Source organism: Heterodontus francisci, chromosome 2 (assembly GCF_036365525.1).
Source record: "Heterodontus francisci isolate sHetFra1 chromosome 2, sHetFra1.hap1, whole genome shotgun sequence".
In the NCBI taxonomy this organism is placed as follows: Eukaryota; Metazoa; Chordata; class Chondrichthyes; order Heterodontiformes; family Heterodontidae; genus Heterodontus; species Heterodontus francisci.
In genome coordinates, this window is record NC_090372.1 from 207,296,280 (window position 1) to 207,317,851 (window position 21,572).

The 21,572-nt window shown below is 43.1% G+C and overlaps 1 protein-coding gene across 1 annotated transcript in view; it reads right to left on the reverse strand.

Annotated features, from left to right (window-relative positions):
* The window catches only part of obscnb (obscurin, cytoskeletal calmodulin and titin-interacting RhoGEF b), an 868,128-nt gene that overhangs the window by 244,329 nt on the left and 602,227 nt on the right, over positions 1–21,572 (reverse strand). The window contains exons 110-114 of the mRNA XM_068053434.1: positions 20,032–20,242; positions 12,782–12,854; positions 12,233–12,406; positions 10,895–11,054; positions 9,501–9,617 (exon numbers count right to left, since the gene is read on the reverse strand). Of these exons, the coding sequence (XP_067909535.1) occupies positions 9,501–9,617; positions 10,895–11,054; positions 12,233–12,406; positions 12,782–12,854; positions 20,032–20,242 (735 nt within the window). The remainder of the gene's footprint in view (positions 1–9,500; positions 9,618–10,894; positions 11,055–12,232; positions 12,407–12,781; positions 12,855–20,031; positions 20,243–21,572) is intronic.

Here is a 21,572-nt window from a genome sequence, read left to right on the forward strand (position 1 = left end):
AACAGTGACGACATTTCAAAGGTACTTAATTGGCTGTAAAACGCTTTGAGACATCCAGTGGTTGTGAAAGGAGCTATATAAATGCAAGTCATTCTTTCTTTATGAATGTGCTATGGAATCAAACCCAATTGAAATCTTGAAAACAATGTATTGCAGCACATACCACTACAAATAATTTATAATAATTTATTAAAAATAATTTATATATCAATACCCAAACTTGGATGCTCCATTTTTGGTCTCCAGAAATGAGCCAAATTCAGCTTGGATTTAGGAAAGCAAATTAGTCAAATTTGTAAATGATACCAAACTTGGAGGGGCAATGGAATCCAAGGAGGCAGACCAGAAATTACAAAATGAGCTAAACAAAATACATGAGTGGCACCAGATGAAATTTCATGCAGATAAGTGTAAAGTATTGCATATAAGAAGGAAAATGGGTGAACACATAACAACTGCAACAACTCACATTTATATAGTATATTTAACATTGAAAAACATTCCAACACACTTTACAAGAGCAATATTCAATAAAAACATTTTGACACTGAAATATACTCCATGAAATGTGTTCAAAATGCTATGATGATATTGAAAGAGACCTAGAAGTCCTAATAGACTCAATGCTCCATACTTCCAATCAATCCAGAACAACAATTAACAGAAGCAATAGAATGTTGAATTACAAAGTTAAAACAGTAAAATATAATTTAGAGGAAGTCATGATCAAACTGTACAGTGCTCTCATCAGACCACACCTTGAGTACTGTGTCTGGTTCTGGTTAGCAAGAAACAATGGAGACATTCAGGGATTGAAGGCAGTGCAGATGGGCCTTAAGGCATATTTCTACTGTCATGGGTTTGTGTTACTAAGAAACACTAGAGAGACTTGCACATTTCAGACTGGAAAGTATGAAAGGTGATCTTGTAACACTAAATAAGATAGCAAGTGGTTTGAAAAAAGTTAATGTGGTGCTCTCGGGACTGAAGTAAGGTTTAGCCAAGTTTAGTAAGAGATATGAGACTGCATGCTGTTGAACACAATGGAGTTTTCTTTATTCTTTTACTTTCACTTCCCAGCCCCTCTGCTGGTGTGTGTGTGTGTGTATGGTAGCCTCAAGTGAACAAAATGCACAATGTAATTTTCAAAACACTACATCCCTCCCCTACTTAGTAAATGAGAGACATAGCATGTTTTGATGTTTGTTTCCAAAAATGTAAACAATAAACTTTAACATAAATAGTTCACTTTGTAACATAGTCACTTAAGCATGGTGAATGTTTTCTCCCATGAATAGGATATCGTCTGACATCAGGTGTAATCTCATTTGAATCAAGTTCTTCATCTGAGTTGCCGAAATTGGATTCAATGCTTACGAGTAGTGTTTTCAGTGCTTTGAACAATGACATGTTTCGTCTGATGGTTTATTTGTGAACCGTGCTAAGCAGTGATGATTGATCCTTTTGTGTTGGTCGCAACAAATGGTTGGTTGTCATAAGCAGTTCTTTATTTTCCAACATGACCATCATATTTCACGAGTATTTTATCTCCTGGCTTTAGCAGTGTAGCACTAAATTTCATGTTTCACTCTGCATTTACCTTCATTCGATCCTTCTCGATTGCGTTCGCACACACGTTGATCATTAGCTCCGCAGGGTAGTTCAGGAAGACATGTGTGCATAGGATGTGCAAAGATGAGAGTAGCTGGAGGTTTTCCAGTAGTCGAGTGAGGAGTCGCTCTGTAATTACGAAGAAAGCGAATACAGCACTTACTTCCATGACTTGCTCTCAGCTGTAGCAATACGTATCAGATTTTTCAAGGTTCACATAAATCTCTTGACTTCTCCATCAGCTCTTGACCAACAGGGTGTGATTTTTCGATGAGTGAACCCTAGGTAGCTTGTGAATTTGCTGAACTCATCGCTGTTGAATGGGGGTCCATTGTCACTTCTTACCGTTTGAGGGATTCCAAATAAGGCGAAGATTTGGTCAAGCTTTGGGATGACTGCTTTTGTTGAAGTTGACATAAATAATTCCACAATTGGGAATCTGCTGTAGTCGTCAGTGACAACAAGCAGATATTCCTGTGGGTAAATCTGCAAAATCAATGCTAACTTGCGGGTTCCGGGATTTAGATGTTTCACTAAGTACAGAGAAGATGGTAAAAGAGGGGGGGGTGTGGCATTGTTAATCAAGGAAAGTATTACAGCGGCAGAAAGGACGTTTGAGGACTCGTCTACTGAGGTAGTCTGGGCCGAGGTTAGAAACAGGAGAGGAGAGGTCATCCTGTTGGGAGTTTTCTATAGACCTCCAAATAGTTCCAGAGATGTAGAGGAAAGGATAGCAAAGATGATTCTTGACAGGAGCGAGAGGAACAGGGTAGTGGTTATGGGGGACTTTAACTTTCCAAATATTGACTGGAAATACTATAGTTCGAGTACTTTAGATGGGTCTGTTTTTGTCCAGTGTGTGCAGGAGGGTTTTCTGACACAGTATGTAGACAGGCCAACCAGGGGCGATGCCACATTGGATTTGGTACTGGGTAATGAACCCGGCCAGGTGTTAGATTTAGAAGTTGGTGAGCACTTTGGTGATAGTGATTACAATTCGGTTAGGTTTACCTTAGCGATGGGCAGGGACAGGCATATACAGCAGGGCAAGGAAATTATGATGCGATTAGGCAAGATTTAGGATGCGTAGGATGGGGAAGGAAACTGCAGGGGATGGGCACAATCGAAATGTGGAGCTTATTCAAGGAGCAGCTACTGCGTGTCCTTGATAAGTATGTACCTGTCAGGCAGGGAGGAAGTTGTCGAGCGAGGGAGCCGTGGTTTACTAAAGAAGTTGAAGAGCTTGTCAAGAGGAAGAAGAAGGCTTATGTTAGGATGAGACGTGAAGGCTCAGTTAGGGCGCTTGAGAGTTACAAGCTCGCCAGGAAGGATCTAAAGGGAGAGATAAGAAGAGCAAGGAGAGGACACGAGAAGTCATTGGCGGATAGGATCAAAGAAAACCCTAAGGCTTTCTATAGGTATATCAGGAATAAAAGAATGACTAGAGATAGGTTAGGGCCAATCAAGGATAGTAGTGGGAAGTTGTGTGTGGAATCGGAGGAGATAGGGGAAGTGTTAAATGAATATTTTTTGTTAGTATTTACAGTGGAGAAAGAAAATGTTGTCGAGGAGAATACTGAGATACAGACTACTAGGCTAGATGGGATTGAGGTTCATAAGGAGGAGGTGTTAGCAATTTTGGAAAGTGTGAAAATAGATAAATCCCCTGGGCCAGATGGGATTTATCCTAGGATTCTCAGGGAAGCCAGGGAGGAGATTGCAGAGCCTTTGTCCTTGATTTTTATGTCGTCATTGTCGACAGGAATAGTGCCGGAAGACTGGAGGATAGCAAATGTTGTCCCCTTGTTCAAGAAGGGGAGTAGAGACAGCCCTGGTAATTATAGACCTGTGAGCCTTACTTCGGTTGTGGGTAAAATGTTGGAAAAGGTTATAAGAGATAGGATTTATAATCATCTTGAAAAGAATAAGTTCATTAGCGATAGTCAGCACGGTTTTGTGAAGGGTAGGTCGTGCCTCACAAACCTTATTGAGTTTTTTGACAAGGTGACCAAACAGGTGGATGAGGGTAAAGGCGTGGATGTGGTCTATATGGATTTCAGTAAGGCGTTTGATAAAGTTCCCCACGGTAGGCTATTGCAGAAAATACAGAAGTATGGGATTGAAGGTGAATTAGTGCTTTGGATCAGAAATTGGCTAGCTGAAAGAAGACAGAGGGTGGTGATTGATGGTAAATGTTCATCCTGGAGTATAGTTTCTAGTGGTGTACCGCAAGGATCTGTTTTGGGGCCACTGCTGCTTGTCATTTTTACAAATGACCTGGATGAGGGTGTAGAAGGGTGGGTTAGTAAATTTGCGGATGACACGAAGGTCGGTAGAGTTGTGGATAGTGCCGAAGGATGTTGTAGGTTACAGAGGGACATAGATAGGCTGCAGAGCTGGGCTAAGAGATGGCAAATGGAGTTTAATGCAGAAAAGTGTGAGGTGATTCACTTCGGAAGGAGTAACAGGATTGCAGAATACTGGGCTAATGGGAAGATTCTTGGTAGTGTAGATGAGCAGAGAGATCTTGGTGTCCAGGTACATAAATCCCTGAAAGTTGCCACCCAGGTTAATAGAGCTGTTAAGAAGGCATATGGTGTGTTAGCTTTTATTAGTAGGGGGATCGAGTTTCGGAGCCACGAGGTCATGCTGCAGCTGTACAGAACTCTGGTGCGGCCGCACCTGGAGTATTGCGTGCAGTTCTGGTCACCGCATTATAGGAAGGATGTGGAAGCTTTGGAAAAGGTGCAGAGGAGATTTACTAGGATGTTGCCTGGTATGGAGGGAAGGTCTTACGAGGAAAGGCTGAGGGACTTGAGGTTGTTTTCGTTAGAGAGAAGGAGGAGAAGAGGTGACTTAATAGAGACATATAAGATAATCAGAGGGTTAGATAGGGTGGATAGTGAGAGTCTTTTTCCTCGGATGGTGATGGCAAACACGAGGGGACATAGCTTTAAGTTGAGGGGTGATAGATATAGGACAGATGTCAGAGGTAGTTTCTTTACACAGAGAGTAGTAGGGGCGTGGAACGCCCTGCCTGCAACAGTAGTAGACTCGCCAACTTTAAGGGCATTTAAGTGGTCATTGGATAGACATATAGATGAAAATGGAATAGTGTAGGTCAGATGGTTTCACAGGTCGGCGCAACATCGAGGGCTGAAGGGCCTGTACTGCGCTGTAATGTTCTAATTCTAAATCTAACTTCAATCCATGGTCCTGGAGGTAGCTCAGACATCTTGAAAGGATCATGAAGATTTGACATTGTGGTCGCTTGACATGGCAAACACCAATTGACTTTGTGCTCTACCATGAGGTCAATTCCTGGGAGCCATATCTTTTCCCTTAGGAGTTGTTTGGTTTTGACAATTCCCTGGTGTCTTTCATGTGCTATATTTGCAACACATTCCGTCAGTGAGTGTGGAATGACAATACAGTTGTTGTGTAATATGAGATCAGATGTAGTTGTAAAGGTGAACTTATTTCAAACAATGTGAAGACTTTGTAGTGTGTGAGTCACTTCGTTTGTAGATGCTCTCTCGATCACGTCTTTTCAGTTTCATGATTCCATAGCCTTCATACATAGTTGCAAAGCCTCATCATGTTCTGTTGCTGCTTTGATGTCAGTTAATTTTAGTGACTCTTTGGCACCACATTTATGCTTACCTAGTTAAGATGTTGTTCAGCAACCTTTTCCTCATGACTAGTAGGACTGATTGTCGGCAACGGATGTTAAGCTTGCCTGGCCGATACTCAACATGGAACTCGTACTCTTGCAGTTTGAGTATCCAACATTTTATTCGAGTGCATGGTTTGCTATGTGGATTGTTGAACAAACTCACTAGTGGTCTATAATCGGTTATTATTTTAAACCCGCTTCCAACCAAATAGAGATGAAAGTGTAAGATACCCCATATGTTTGAGAGTGCTTCTCTCTCTCTTTGCAAATAATGTTGCTCTACAGGCGTTAATTATCTGTATGCCATCGTAACGATTGATGGGTCTTTCTGTACGAGAATTGCACCTAAGCCAAATGGGCTTGCATCCACAACTAGCTGGGTGGTTTTCTCAGGGTCGGAATAGGCATTTGTGCAACTTCATGATAAATGTTGTTTGATCTGATGTACCGCCTGTTTGTGTGATTTAGTCCATTCTCACCTGGTGGTCTCTTTTGTCAGATCGCATATGGGGGCAGATAGCGTAGCGAGGTCAGGAATGAAATGCCTACAGTACATGATGAGCGCTAGCAGATTCCGGACTTCTTGCACGTTTATAGGATCCGCAACGTTTGCAATGGCCTTTCCGTGGATCAGGTGATACTCTTTAACTGCTGAACACATGACCGAAGAATTCAATTTTGCTTTCATTGAACAAGCACTTGTCTTAGTTCAAGGTGAGGTTACATTCTCTGAGACGTTGTAGGTATGCATGTAGGCATGTCTCGAGTTGCCTTTCAGTGTGACCGCAGATGAGAATGTCATCACTGATCCTTGAAGTGCAGACTGAATCACGTGCTGAAGTACCTCAGCTGCTGAACTGAGTTTAGCCGCTTGTATTGGAAAAATCTGATTTGAGTACAGAATACAGTCAGATGTCTTGATTCTTCTACAAACTTGATTTGATGGTAGTCTGCATTGACGTTAAGTTTAGTAAAGTGTTTAGCACCATTCACTTTCTCTATATCGATTATCGGTGTCAAATGTTTTTCTTGGTGTATGGGTGGTTTGATGACTGCATATTAACGCAGATTCTAATCTGGTTCTTGCTCTTGGGTTTCTTGATGACTTGTATGGGTGTGTCTCAAGGGGTAGGCTCATTCCCAACTTTCTCAATAATATCAAGGTCAAGCAGGCATTTAAGTTCCTCTCTGTCTCTTTCCTGACATGAAATAGTATTCGTTGCCTTTGATGCACGACTGGGGGCACATTAGGATCTACATGCAACTTGCATGTAGCATCTTTCAGTTCACCTTCCAGTGAGGCGGTCAGCATACAGTTCAAGAATGATTTGTCATTCACAGGAATTGCGTATGTGACTGCAATTATGTGCACATCTGTTGCTGTGTGGGAACTGATAAGCGTGTCCCATTCTTCAGATAGGACATAGAATACAGCATTCGATCAAGTGTCTTTGAATGAGATTGGGGTTCAAAAGTCCTGAGAAATTTCAGCGGTTTGTCACTGATGTAAGGGAAAATCTTCGTATTCCCTGGTTTGCAAAGAATGGGGAAATCCTGAAGTCTGTTGAATGTTTCGTCTCCCTTGACATTGGCAGATGCTCCTGTATCTATGAGAGCATCTACGTCCAAGCAGCCAATGGTCTGTGGCACACATGGCTGTTTGCTTCATATATGGTCTATCTCACTCACTAACCAATTTTACGTTTTGGATACTGGTGAGGACGATGGTGGGAGAGAGGACAAAAGTATGTTCAGGGTCATCCTCCTCTACATTGGCTACATTCTCTCACCTTTTTGCTGTGGTAAGCATGCAAAGCATCTTCTGTTGGCATTGGTCTTAGTAGTTTATTTTTCTGATAGTGACAAACACGGGCAATGCACTTGGGTTTTCCACAAGCTTTGCACTGTTTACCAGTAGTAGGACACTCTGTCCGGTGTTGGTATGCACTGCCATAGTGAAAACGTTCTTTGCATAAGTCACAACTATTTGTGAGACAGCTCTTGTTGCTTTGCAGCTGGTTTCCTGGCACATGAATGATGAACAGTGTTCAAAGGAGTTGAAATTGGAGTGTGGTTGTTATTATTAGCAACCTCAACTTCAGTACTTGGAGAGCAATAGTGATCTTGCTAACTCCAGCAGCTCTGACAGCTGTCTGTCTTTCTAGAGTGCTTTTCGGTATAGCTGACTAGAGACAATCTTCAATTATTTATGTTTTGATTTCCTGTTCGACAAATTTCAACGTCACCGAAGTCACATTTGGTTGTTAGTTGCCTCAATCGTGTGAAATATTGGTCAATTATCTCGTTTGTTTCTTGCTTAGTGTGTCGCAAGATAACAGTTTCATATATTATATTTTTCTTGGGTGTAAAGAAGGTTGTCCGCGCATTTTTTGCTAAGTCGTAGCCATTTTGCTCAGGCATATGTGTCTCAAAGATATCTTCTAATCCTTCACCTCCATAGTGGAGAAGTAAGGGCCTTTTTCCTTTTGTCATCTGTGATTGCAAAATCTGCCAACGCGCCTTCGAACTGTCGCAGCCATTTTTGACAATATGGGAATAAAGATGATGGCTCAGAAAGCACATTAAAAGGTGGTAGACTGGGCATAGACAATGCCATATTGATCAGCAACACAGTGATAATGTGTGATCAAGGATCCGGGATTGCATTCCTAGCAGAGGAAACCTCTTTGCAATAATGAGAAGAACATTTTTTTTAGATTGCATGGTTATTTTGAAGAGATCAGAGTGTGTGTATACATTGTATAAGCTTCCTGTGTGTGTCTAATACAGTCTCCAACTTAAAACACTATCTTCAGAAAGCAGACAAAACCTTCCAAACGTTCCATACCTGAAAGCAATGTTTCCTGCTTTTTCACCATCAGCTTTCTATTTACCTCGTCATCATTGTGATGGAATCATCGCATCATAGAAAGTTTAAGGCACAGAAAGAGGCCACTTGGCCCATCATTTCTGTGCCAGCCGAAAAACGATCCACCTATTCTAATCCCACCTTCCAGCATTTGGTCCGTAGCCCTGCAGCTTACGGCACTTGAGGTGCATATCCAGACTCCTTTTGAATGAGTTGAGGGTTTCTGCCTCAACTACCCTTCCAGACAGTGAGTTCTAGACCATCACCACCCTCTGGGTGAAAAAGCTTCTCCTCATCTGCCCTCTAATTTTTCTATCAATCACTTTAAATCTAAGCCCATTCGTCACTGACCTCTCTGCTAAGGTGAATAGACCCTTCACCTCCACTCTATCCAGGCCCCTCAAAATTTTGTACCTTTCAATCAGATCTCCCCTCAGCCTTCTCTGTTCCAAGGAGTACATGATGTTCTTGGGACTTAGATATAGCCTGAGTTTAGTAAGAGATATGAGACAGCATGATGTTGAACACAATGGATTCTTCTTTATTTTTTACTTTCACTTTCCAGGCCCTCTTCTGGCATGTGTATGGTAGCCTCAAGTGAACAAAATGCACAATGCAATTTTCCAACAACTATAGTTAATTTGGAATACCACTTTAAAATACACAGAGTAAGAGAAGGGAACACAGATTCAAAGTAGTAAGGTAAACTTCAGGAGGTTCTTCTTCATACAGTAAGTGATCAACACTTGGAATGGTTTCTGGGCCGAGTGGTACAAGTCAAAACCCTGAAATCCTTTAAGAAATAATTAGATGTAGTGATGGGGAGAGTGTAGGGCTGTTCTGGATGGATAAATTAAGATGGGCTGAATGGCTTTTTCTCAGCCATAAGTATCTTGTGATAGTAGCAGTACTGACCTTTCTTTTGTACTGGAGTAGCAACTCTGAGTACTAAGTCATAGCATTTGAATCTCCATAATTTGTAGTTTCAGCCAAATCTATCCACAAAATTAAACAATTCTTATCACCATGATCATGCTAAATTTCTATAAAGTTTAAAATCTGAAATTATCCGAAAGTGCAAGTGGTCAGAAAATGTGGTTGTCTGTTGTCATCAGAATACTAATAATCCAAGCACTAATTTATGCTGACTGTGTTTCTCAGTGACAAAATACAAGCTTTCTGATTTCAAGATCTCTAATACAAACAAAATTCAATGAATTGAGAAAAATTCAACTATAATTATTAAGCTTTCACTTGTTGATTGGGTAAGATGTGTAGGAGGAATACTGGCAATTTTCAATATTAATCAGAATTCCAGATAATTCACTGAAAACTATGACTCACCTTGAGAACGCTTTGATATTTCAAGAGTCTATTGGGAGGTTTCTCTAAGTAAGCATGTAGAGGTAACACAGCCGGTTCTGATGGATCCTGTGTTGATGAAATTTCATCTGTGTATTTCTGGGAATGGAAGTATGAGTCGTTGTTAGAAAACAAAGTTTACCTTTGATGGGCTCCCTTGAACCGGGAATGGAGGCATTGGGGGCTGATAAAATTGTGTGGGAAGGCAGTGGTGGAGTGCCTGTCGCCTTCGAATTTAGTTCAGGGTGGGGCAGAGGACGGCTTTCCCACCCAAAGGCTAATTGAGACCCTTAAGTGGCCAATTAATGACAACTTTAGGGCCTCTTCCTGCCGCCACTGGCATTTTACCAGTGGCAAGGGTGCCTCTGCCATGTGAGGAGGCGGTCCAATAACTCAAGGCGGCCTCCGTGTGGGCTTGGGGGTGAGGGGCCCTCCTCCATGGGCAATCTGTGGCTCACGGAGGGCCCCTGGCAGCAAATGCCGCCTCTCTAGCATCACTCACCAACACCACCACCCCCCCACCCCGCCCTAAGTAACTCCCACGCCTGGGCCCGCCTGAGCGGCCCCGGCAAGCCCACCCCACTTGCCTGCATGCTTGGCTCCATGGTTGCTCCTCTTCAAGTGGCTGTTGCAGTTCCAACAGAGGCCACCGTTCCCAGTGGCGCTGCTGAAACTGCTGAGCTGCCGGCCCTCTGATTGGCCGGCAGCTCTTGGAGGTGGAATCCCCGTCCTTAAAGGGATGGGATTTTGGCGCCGAACAGTTAATTTGCAGGAGCGCCGTTAAATACAGCCGGGCCAAGCTGGAGCTCCCCTCACCTTTTGGGCCCGGTGTTGGGGCCCCCCGCCAGCTGCACATAATTCAGCCTGAACAGTGCAATAAATAACAAGATAATAATTTCCTCTGACTAGCAAAGATCATCCCAAGACCCAAAGCACCCAATCTATATTAACTATCTATTGGTCCCACAATTATTTAGTATTCATATGTGCAAACACATTAGGCCATTGGATTAGAGGAGAATCGTTTTGTTCTTTTGTGTGGCACAGTCCTCTTTAAAAAAAAGAACATCGTGTTAATTTTAAAAATGCCAAAAATGAGAAATATAAATTTTAAAAATAAAGCTGCAAATATTCCCTAAGTAGAACTATCTTGGGAGTCTCATTGGTTACAATATTTATCAATTAAGCAGAAACAATACCATTGTTTATTCTTTGGATGAATACATATGTTTGTATTTAGTCTCAATTTTATAAATAACTTTATTGTTATTATACGACGGCTTCATAAAACAAGTAGTTTGATATTAGTCTAAATGGTTCAGCAACATCAAACACTCATGACAGTTTTACTTACAGTTTCTTAAAATACTACTTACATTATAAAAGTCTTGGACAGCTGGGTTAGTGATATGAGATTCAGCCTGGACCTGCCCAACCAGGTATTTCATGTATTTATCAAATCCGTCACTGTTCTTGATGAAACATAATGCAATATCATCATCTGTCTGACATTTCATAAGGTCGTTCAGGAAGGTGCTGAAACAAAGTGAAACATGATTCACTGATAGAATGTTTGATTTCGTTTTTCAGCTTTCCCCTTATGTTCCCAGGGTCAGCCTTGTGTAACTTTTCTCTGCAGGCTTGCAGCAGGATTCACAATTGCACTTGAGATATCACAGCTGGAGAAGATGGACAACTGCAGATGCTGCAGATGGTCGCCTTCAGCAGGTTAGAGGGGTGAGCAGCTGGGGAAATTATCAAAACCCTCTAGGCTTCAAAGCAGATTTGCAGATCCATTCCGTGAATGAGATAGTGCTAGGAAGCATATAAACTGAGAATAAGGAAGTCAGAAGAATGGTGAATGAATGACAATCTACCTCCTTCCCAGGAGAGGAGGAGGTATAAGGCCACTGGCTTTGGAGTCTTGCGATCCAAAACGACTGGGTAGTTGACTGAAAAGAAAGATGCTGAAGAAACATCACACCTACATGGAGGCTCTCAGGTCAGACTGAGGAAATATAGCACCTGACAGCTGTGACTTTGAAAGTACAGGGCTTTCAGAATCTGACAGCTGCCATTAGACCAGCCAGTCCGCTGATCAGTGGACACTCATTCCAAGGTCTGTTGCAATGAAGTTCCCCTCCAAGTCACACACCATCCTGGCTTGGAACTATATCGCCGTTCCTTCACTGTCGCTGAGTCAAAATCCTGGAACTCCCTTCTTAACAGTACTGTGGATGTACCTACCCCACATGGACTGCAGCAGTTCAAGAAGGCAGCTCACTGCCACCTTCTCTAGGGCAATTAGGGATGATCAATAAATGCTGGCTTGGCCAGCGATGTCCACATCCCATGAATGAATAAAAAAAATATGATGGTCGCACCTGCAAGAGGCTGCTATTTCTCAGGACAGCAGAATAAGCCAGGCATCTAGTTTTTTCCCCTCGGACCATCATGCAAGTGGCATGTTGGAGGTGACACCAGAGGCTGCCTGCTCACTTTTACCTTCTCAGCTGATGCGAGCAACAGGTATGCCTCTTTTATTACATTCAAAATGAATCCTAGTGAATGGGGGCAGGTTACAATTTTTCAGGACTTTTAATAATGCTGAGATCAACTTTTTATACAGTCCATTATTTTCAAACTAATTTCAAAACTTAAATTTACAAGGATCTGTATTCAGTTATCTATTTGCATACTTCTGAATTACAAACCTGATGTGGAAATCAGTAATTTCATTAATGTTTCGGAAAATCGCTTGTTTGCTGTTTGCTACTGAAGGTGGTATGCCGGGACTTGTTTCGGTATGATTGACATAATGGTCGGCAAAGAATTGTAAATCTCTCGTGAACTCTTTTTCAGTTGCAATCAGATCCTGAACAAGGAGGCTGTAATCACATAAATCACAATACACTGTTAGAAAAAACTTTAACTCAGAATAATACATTTTATATTTACAGTTATTATAAAATAGAATCATAGAGAGTTTACGGCATAGAACGAGGCCACTTGGCCCAAAATACTGATTCCATAAATGTTTTGTATAATTAAAGAAATGTTTCAATTAAACAATATGTAAATAAAAGAAAGCCATTATGCCAGACTAAGAAAATCTTATCTCATGCAACAAATAGTTAACTTGAAAATCATTTTGAAAAAAATGTCAAAAAGTATTGAGTATCTGAGTTTCTTATTTTTATAAAAGAATAATGACAATGTTAATAGAAGACAATAGAGTAGAAATGGAACTTGAGTCCACTCACTATAACTTTCTCCTGTACTCCTCTTCTGATTCAATCTCCCCAGGGAATTCAGGGCTTTCCCGTGCAACTTCGGCTGAGAACTATAACATATGAGAAATAAACCATGTAGAATTTACTCACTGAGTAGAAGATACATATAACAAACCAGAATTTAGTTTCTGCTTCATACGTGGCCTATCTCACTCACTAACCAGTTTTATGTTTTGGATTCTGGTGAGGACGATGGTTCGTCAGAGGAATGTAGGAAGAGCCATGTTTGTGGCACCACAAGTGACTCAGATGCACAGGTTGGGGGGGGAGGGGGGGAGAAGAAGAGTAGAAGGGCAATTGTGGTAGGCGACTCGATAGTTAGTGGAATAGACAGGCATTTCTGTGGCCGTAGGTGTGACTCCAGGATGGTACGTCACCTCCCTGGTGCCAGGATTAAGGATGTCATGGAATGGCTGCAGGACATTCTTTTGGGGGAGGGTGAACAGCCAGAAGTTGTGGTCCACATTGGTTCCTGAAAGCAGAATTTAGGGAGATTGAAAAGCAGGATATCTGAGGCAGTAATCTCAGGATTACTCCCAGTACCACATGCCAGTGAGTATAGAAATAGGAAGATTGAGCAAAAGAACATGTGGCTGGAAAAATGGTGCAGGAGGGAGGGCTTTAGATTCCTGGGGTATTGGACCGGGTCTGGGGCAGGTGGGACCTGTACAAGATGGATGGGTTACACCTTAACGGGACTGGGACTCATTTTCATCGGGAGATTTGCTAGTGCTGTTGGGGAGGATTTTAACTAGCTTCTCAGGGGGTTGGGAACCAGAGGGGGAATTCAGATAAGAGAAAAACAAAGCTGGTTATGGGAAGTAGAAAAGCAGCAGAAATAAATGCGAGAACCAACCAGGGTCAAAATACAGCAGTGTTAAAAAGGCAGAATTAAAGGCACTCTATCTGAATGCACGTAACATTCGCAACAAAGTAGGTGAGTTGATGGTGAAAGTAGGAGTAAATGGGTATGATTTAATTGTCATTATGGAGACATGGCTGCAGGGTGACCAAGACTGGGAACTGAATATTAAAGGATATTCAACATTTAGGAAGGATAGGCAAGAAGGAAAAGGAGGTGGGGTAGTGCTGAAAATAAGGGATGGGATCAGTGCATTAGTGAGAGAGGATCTTGGAATGGAAGAACAGGACGTAGAATCTGTTTGGGTAGAACTATGAAACAGAAAGGGGCAACAATTATTGGTAGGAGTGGTTTACAGGCCACCAAACAGTAGTGGTAATATAGGGCATGCTATAAATTAGAAGTACATGTAGCAAGGGTAATCATGGGTGACATCAATCTACATATAGACTGGGTAAATCTAACGAGTACCAATGCTGTGGAAGAAGAATTCCTGGAATGTGTCCGAGATGGTTTCCTGGAGCAATATGTTGAGGAACCAACTAGGGAACAGGCTATTTTAGATCTAGTATTATGCAATGAGAAAGGGCGAATTAATAATCTGGTGGTAAAAGAACCTTTAGGGAAAAGAGACCATAGTATGATAGAATTTTCCACTTTGATTGAAAAAGATGTAGTTCAATCTGAAACTGGAATCTTAAATCTAAACAAAGGCAATTATGAATGTATGAGGAGCAAGTTGGCCGAGGTGGATTAGAAATATACATGAAAAGGTTTGACGGTAGATAGGCAATGGCTAGTATTTAAAGAATTAATGCATGGTTTTCAAAAAACATACATTCCTTTAAGGCAAAAGAATCCAATAGGGAAAGTAAGTCAATCATGGCTAACAAAAGGAAGTTAAAGATAGTATTAGATCAAAGGGGGAGGCTTATAAAGTTGCCAAAAAAAGTCATAAGCCTGATGATTAGGAGAATTTTAGAATCCAGCAACGGAGGACCAAGAAATTGATAAAGAAAGAAAGAATAGAATATGAATGTAAACTAGCAAGAAATAAGATTGTAAAAGCTTCTATAGGTACGTAAAAAGGAAAAGTGAGCAAAGACAAATGTGGGTCCATTAGAAGCAGAGACAGGGGAATTTATAATGGGAAATAGAGAAATAGCAAAGAAGCTAAATAATTACTTTGTGTCTGTCTTCATGGAGGAAGATACAAGAGGTCTCCCTGAAATTATTGAGGTCCAAGGGTCTAGTGAGAATGAGGAACTGAAAGAAATTAGGATTAGTAAAAAAGTAGTATTGGAGAAATTAATGGGACTGAAAGTTGACAAATCCGCGGGACCTGATGATTTTCACCCTAGCGTGTTGAAAGAGATGGCTACAGAGATAGTGGATGCACTGATCATGATCTTTCAAAATTCTATAAATTCTGCAATGGTGCCTGCAGATTGGAAGGTTGCAAATGTAACCCCACTGTTTAAGAAAAGAGGGACAGCTACAGACCTGTTAGCCTGACGTCAGTAGTAGGGAAAATACTAGTATCTATTATAAAGGATGTGATTACTGGACACTTAAAAAATAATGGTCTGATTGGACAGAGTCAACATGGATTTATGAAGGGGAATCATGTCTGTCAAACTTGCTAGAGTTTTTTGAGGATTTTACGAGCAGAGTGGATAAGGGGGAGTCAGTGGATGTGGTATATTTGGACTTTCAGAAGGCTTTTAATAAAGCCCCATATAGGAAATTAGTAAGCAAAATTAATGCGCATAAGATTGGAGGTAATATACTAGCATGGATTGAGGATTGGGTAACAGGCAGAAAACAGAGAGCAGGAATAAATGGGTCATTCTCAGGTTGACAGGCTGTGACCAGTGGGGTACCATAAGGATCAGTGATTGGGCCCTAGCTGTTCACAATCCATATCAATGATTTGGATGTGGGGACCAATTGTAATATTTCCAAATTTGTGGATGACACAAAACTTGTTGGGAATGAGAATTATGAGGAGGATGCAAAGAGGCTTCAAGGGGAATTGGACAGGCTGGGTGCGTGGGCAAGTATATGGCAGATGGAATTTTCTTTGGCCTCCTTATCTCGAGAGACAATGCATAAGCGCCTGGAGGTGGTCAGTGGTGTGTGGAGCAGCGCCTGGAGTGGCTTTAAAGGCCAATTCTAGAGTGACAGACTCTTCCACAGGTGCTGCAGAAAAATTTGTTTGTCGGGGCTGTTTCACAGTTGGCTCTCTCCTTGCGCCTCTGTCTTTTTTCCTGCCAACTGCTAAGTCTCTTCGACTCGCCACACTTTAGCCCCACCTTTATGGCTGCCCGCCAGCTCTGGCGAACGCTGGCAACTGACTCCCACGACTTGTGATCAATGTCACAGGACTTCATGTCGCGTTTGCAGACATCTTTAAAGCGGAGACATGGACGGCCGGTGGGTCTGATACCAGTGGCGAGCTTGCTGTACAATGTGTCTTTGGGGATCCTGCCATCTTCCATGCGGCTCACATGGCCAAGCCATCTCAAGCGCCGCTGACTCAGTAGTGTGTATAAGCTGGGGATGTTGGCCGCCTCGAGGACTTCTGTGTTGGAGATACGGTCCTGCCACCTGATGCCAAGGATTCTCCGGAGGCAGCAAAGATGGAATGAATTGAGACGTCGCTCTTGGCTGACATACGTTGTCCAGGCCTCGCTGCCATACAGCAAGGTACTGAGGACACAGGCTTGATACACTCGGACTTTTGTGTTCCGTGTCAGTGCGCCATTTTCCCACACTCTCTTGGCCAGTCTGGATATAGCAGTAGAAGCCTTTCCCATGCGCTTGTTGATTTCTGCATCAAGAGACAGGTTACTGGTGATAGTTGAGCCTAGGTAGGTGAACTCCTGAACCACTTCCAGAGCGTGGTCACCAATATTGATGGATGGAGCATTTCTGACGTCCTGCCCCATGATGTTAGTTTTCTTGAGGCTGATGGTTAGGCCAAATTCATTACAGGCAGCCGCAAACCTGTCGATGAGACTCTGCAGGCACTCTTCAGTGTGAGATGTTAAAGCAGCATCGTCAGCAAGGGATAAGTGTGAGGTTATCCACCTTGGTAGGAGGAATGGAGTTGCACAGTATTTCTTAAATGGTGAGAGATTGGAAAGTATTGATGTCCAAAGGGACCTGGGTGTCCTTGTTCGCAAGTCACTGAAAGCTAGCATGCAGGTGAAGCAAGCAATTAGGAAAGCAAACGGTATGTTCGCCTTTATTGCAAGAGGATTTGAGTACAGGAGCAAAGAAGTCTTGCTTCAATTGTACAGAGCATTGGTGAGGCTGCACCTGGAATATTATGTGCAGTTCTGGTCCCCTTACCTGAGGAAGGATATATTTGCCATAGAGGGAGTGCAGCAGATGTTCACCAGACTAATTCCTGGGATGGTGGGATTGTCCTATGAGGAGAGATTGAGGCCTGTATTCTTTGGAGTTTAGAAGAATGAGAGGTGGTCTCATAGAAACTTACAAAATTCTTATAGGGCGTGACAGGGTAGATGCAGAAAGGATGTTTCCCCTGGCTGTGGGGTCTAGAACCAGGGATACAATCTCAGAATAAAGGGCAAACCATTTAGGACTGAATGAAGAAGAACTTCTTCATTCAGAGGGTGGTGAATCTTTGGAATTCTCTGTACTAGAGGGTGGTGGAAGCTCAGTCACTGAGTAAGTTCAAGACAGAGATCGATAGACTTCTAATTGCTAATGACATCGAGGGATATCAGGATAGTGCGGGAATATGGCGTTGAGGTAGACGATCAGCCATGATCTAGAATGGCGGAGCAGGCTCGAAGGGCTGAATGGCCTACTCCTGCTGTTATGTTCCTATGGTGCAGGGCAACAGCAGTGAGAGAGAGAGAACAGTGGCCTGAATTTTACTGGTGCGCCACAAATCATGGTGGCATGCTCTGATCTCGGCGGCCCGCTGCGTGAAGCGGCCTTTGCTGAATCCCCTCGATATTTCGCGCGGGGGCTCATTTAAATGGAGGGAGCTCAGCAGCCGCCCCGATAATGATGTAGCGGGGGCGGTTGCTCTGTCCCTGACAACTGCGTCTGGTGCCACCATGCTGGCAACATTTTTAAAGGGCTTTAAATCCAGACAGATTATTTGCATTTTTAAAGCCATCACCTTTTATTTGAATAAAATCAGTTCATTACACATCAAAGCCCCTTTTCCACCCCCTGCAATGATGAAACAATATACTTATTTCCCTCTCAGCCCCGAGAAACCATTTTTGCCTGTCCCGACCAATCAACCCCAAACTTTGCATTCTTTGCCCTTCAACCCCTTCCCACCATCCACTCAACTAATTGAATCTGTTTTCACCGCTCCTCCCCCCTCCCGCCCTGAGAATTTCACTGCTCCTCCATCCCCACTAGTGCCACGCTGTGCGGACATCCGCAGGGGCAGTTCCGGCAGGCGGCTGTGATATCGGCGGCGTGGGACTGCCATTGGGTCCAGCTAAGTTTATTTGCATGTTTTAAAATTAATTTTAATGTTAATAGTAAGGCCCCGCAGCCGAGCAGTGGGGGGGGGGGCGGGGAAGGGGGGGCTGCACCGAGGCTTTGCCTCCGCCGGTAAAATGCAGCAGGGCCTTCTCGGTGTCGGGGGTCGTGGCGGGCCTCACCCTGAAGAATTTTCCGGGCCCTCCGCCATGATCCCCGACACCGGAGGGTTAATAAAATTCAGCCCTGTGAATTTGGCAAATGCCCAGTTATAGCTATAAACAGTTCATATTCAATATTGAATATTCAATTGAAGTTATCTGGTTCAGATTACTTGTCTACCTCCCATCTATGAAAATTTAAGTGTGTTAATTATATATTTCTCTTTCCTTTATGAGTGTAGCTTCTCCCAACTGTATCTTCCTGTGCCTTGCAAATGCTATTGTAGCAATTACAAAGCAACTAATAGCTAATTAAATTGAAGTGTGGAGTGAGTCTAAGGCAACAATCTAAGATGGATTCAATTTTTTTTATTCTTTCATGGGATGTGGGTGTCGCTGGCAAGGCCAACATTTGTTGCCCATCCCTAACTGCCCTTGACAATTGAGTGGCTTGCTAGGCCATTTCAGAGGGCGGTTAAGAGTTAACCACATTGCTGTGTCACATGTAGGCCAGACCAGGTAAGGACGGCAGATTCCTTTCCCTAAAGGAAATCAGTGAACCAGATATGTTTTCATGACAATCAATGATAGCTTCATGGTACCATTACTGAGACTAGCTTTCAATTCCAGATTTTTTTTTTATTAGATCAGATCAGCCATGAGCTTATAGAATGGTGGAGTGGGCTCGAAGGGCTGAATGGCCTACTCCTGTGCCTAAGTTCTATTAATTAATTGAATTTAAATTCCACCAGCTGGAATTGCAAGAGTAAAACATGAATGGTTTATAATTGTTATGCGAATGTTGTGCTAAATCAAAAATTTTAATTTACTTCTTGGAATCCATTGTTAATATCAATACATATTGTTTGCACTTTATGTTGGAATTTTATTTAGCATTTTATTGTTAATACTTGTGCTGGCAGTAGCTGTTTGTACACAAACTCAATGTGCTCTATGTCTCTGACGTGTGACAAAGTTCACAGAATATTAGAAATTGTGGTGATATTATTTTAGGTCTACTGATATAAGAGAATAATTCACCCCGATTTTAAAAGGGGGAAGGGTACAGTGTTCGCGAGAGCCCCAAAGCAGGCACCACATCCGGGGAGTTCAGGAACATGGAGGCCTGGAAGACCTAAACGACCAGGACTAATTTGAACAAATTTTCTCTGTCTCCCACCTAAATCTGGCTGGATCTACTACCTGTCCGGCAGGCATGGTCCCCAACAAGTTAATGGGGTGGGGGAAGACTTAGGGGCTCTAGAGACGATGGGGGGAAGCCTAGGGCTCGTGAGGCCCAAAATGTCCTCGCCTGGAGGAGAACCTCTACTCCACCTGGGACACAAAGAAACCTAAAAGAAAAGTTTCAAACTTGCCTACTGAACCTTTTTGAGCACATGATCCCGATGATCCAACAAGCTTAGACTGAACGGCAAGTTGTCACTGCTCACCCAATTGCCTGTTGCCTGCTTTCCACCAGGAGGTAGTTAAAATCAGGGCCTCTGTGTGTATTAGCATGCAAAGTAAAAATTCAAATGACAATAATTTTGCCAGGGTTGGGAAATAGATGATAAACAAATGCTACACTACACCCCTGACATTGCAAGGCCATGACTTGTCATTTGTCAACAGCAGTATTTAGCTTTATGTCTTTCTTGTACAAGAGAAATTTACTTTGTAATGTTTCAGTGTCCATGTATACATGACTGATGCTTAACTGGAGTTTACCTTGATTCTTTTATCCAGATAGGCAGGAGATACCCAACCTTGTCTGGCAGGCGTGGATTTAGTAGGTTTGGTCCTAACCAGCCATTTCAGTGGATGTGCAGAGTCAAGAATCTCCACGTATTGCCGCTCTTTAAGGTGAATGGACTCTTTCTCAGTTGGTAGTGGGTTGTAGTCTGCTGTAGCCACGTAAATGTCAAAAATCTGCCATGACAAAAGGATAAAATTAATTTTTTAAAACTGCTATCCAATAAGATAATCTGCTTACTTTCCTTACAGCTTCTTCCTCTCTGCACTACATTTAAATAAAATGCTGTAGTTTCCAATCCAACAACCAGCCAGAACAGCACTGACCAGCTCGCAGAAGCGTAAATAAATGGTGCCTGGCAGGTGTGGGGTTTTGGGCTTGGGGCCACAATCGGGGCAGGGATGAGGGTTAGCGGTCTGTCAGCAATTGGGTTGGAGCCGGGGGTGGGGAGGGGTCTTACCACGATCATGGATGAGGGAGGCATGCAGTGATCAGCAGGATAGCCCGATTAAAGGGAGGGGTCAAGGTTTCCTTGCGAGGCCTAGAGCAGCACTCATGCCTCACAAGAAAACCTGAAAAATAAATTCCAAACTTACCTGCTGGGCGTATTGTGCCTGACAGAAGAAGCCTACGCTATACCCCAAAACCATATGAATACTGTGGCTACAAGAGCAGATCAGAGGCCAGGAATTCTACAGCAAGTAACTCCCCTCCTGACTCCCCAAAGCCTGTCCACCATCTACAAGGCACGTCAGGAGTGTGATGGAATACTCTCCACTTGTCTGGATGGGTGCAGCTCCAACAACACTCAAGAAGCTCGACACCATCCAGGACAAAGCAGATCGTTTGATTGGCACCCCATACACAAACATTCACTCCCTCCACCACCGATGCACAATGGCAGCAGTGTGTACCATCTACAAGATGCACTGCAGCACCTCACCAAGGCTTCTTCGACAGCACCTTCCAAACCCACGACCTCTACCACCTTGAAGGACAAGGGCAGCAAATGCTTAGGAACACCACCACCTGCAAGTTCCCCTCAAAGCCATACACCATCCTGACTTGGAACTGTGTCGCCGTTCCTTCACTGTCGCTGGGTCAAAATCCTGGAACTCCTTAACAGCATTGTGAGTGTACCTACCCCAGATGGACTGCAGCAGCTCAAGAAGGCAGCTCACCACTGCCTTCTCAAGGGCAATTAAGGTGGGTAATAAATGCTAGCCTAGCCAGCAACGCCCATATCCCATGAAAGAATATTAAAAAAATCCCCCACCCCCCCGCCACTCAGGCCTCAGATTGATGAATGCAGTTCGGGTCCTGATTACATGATTGGACACTATCTTTATATTTAAAACAGGACCCAGCTTCCTGCTTGCTGATGTCCCGCTCGCCTGCTCAAAAGAGCAGGTTAATATGGGGACAAGTGGAGAAGGAAACTGGATCAGCGGGAGCTACTGACACCCGTTATTTTAACTGCACCATTCCCTCCAACCAGTTTCCGCA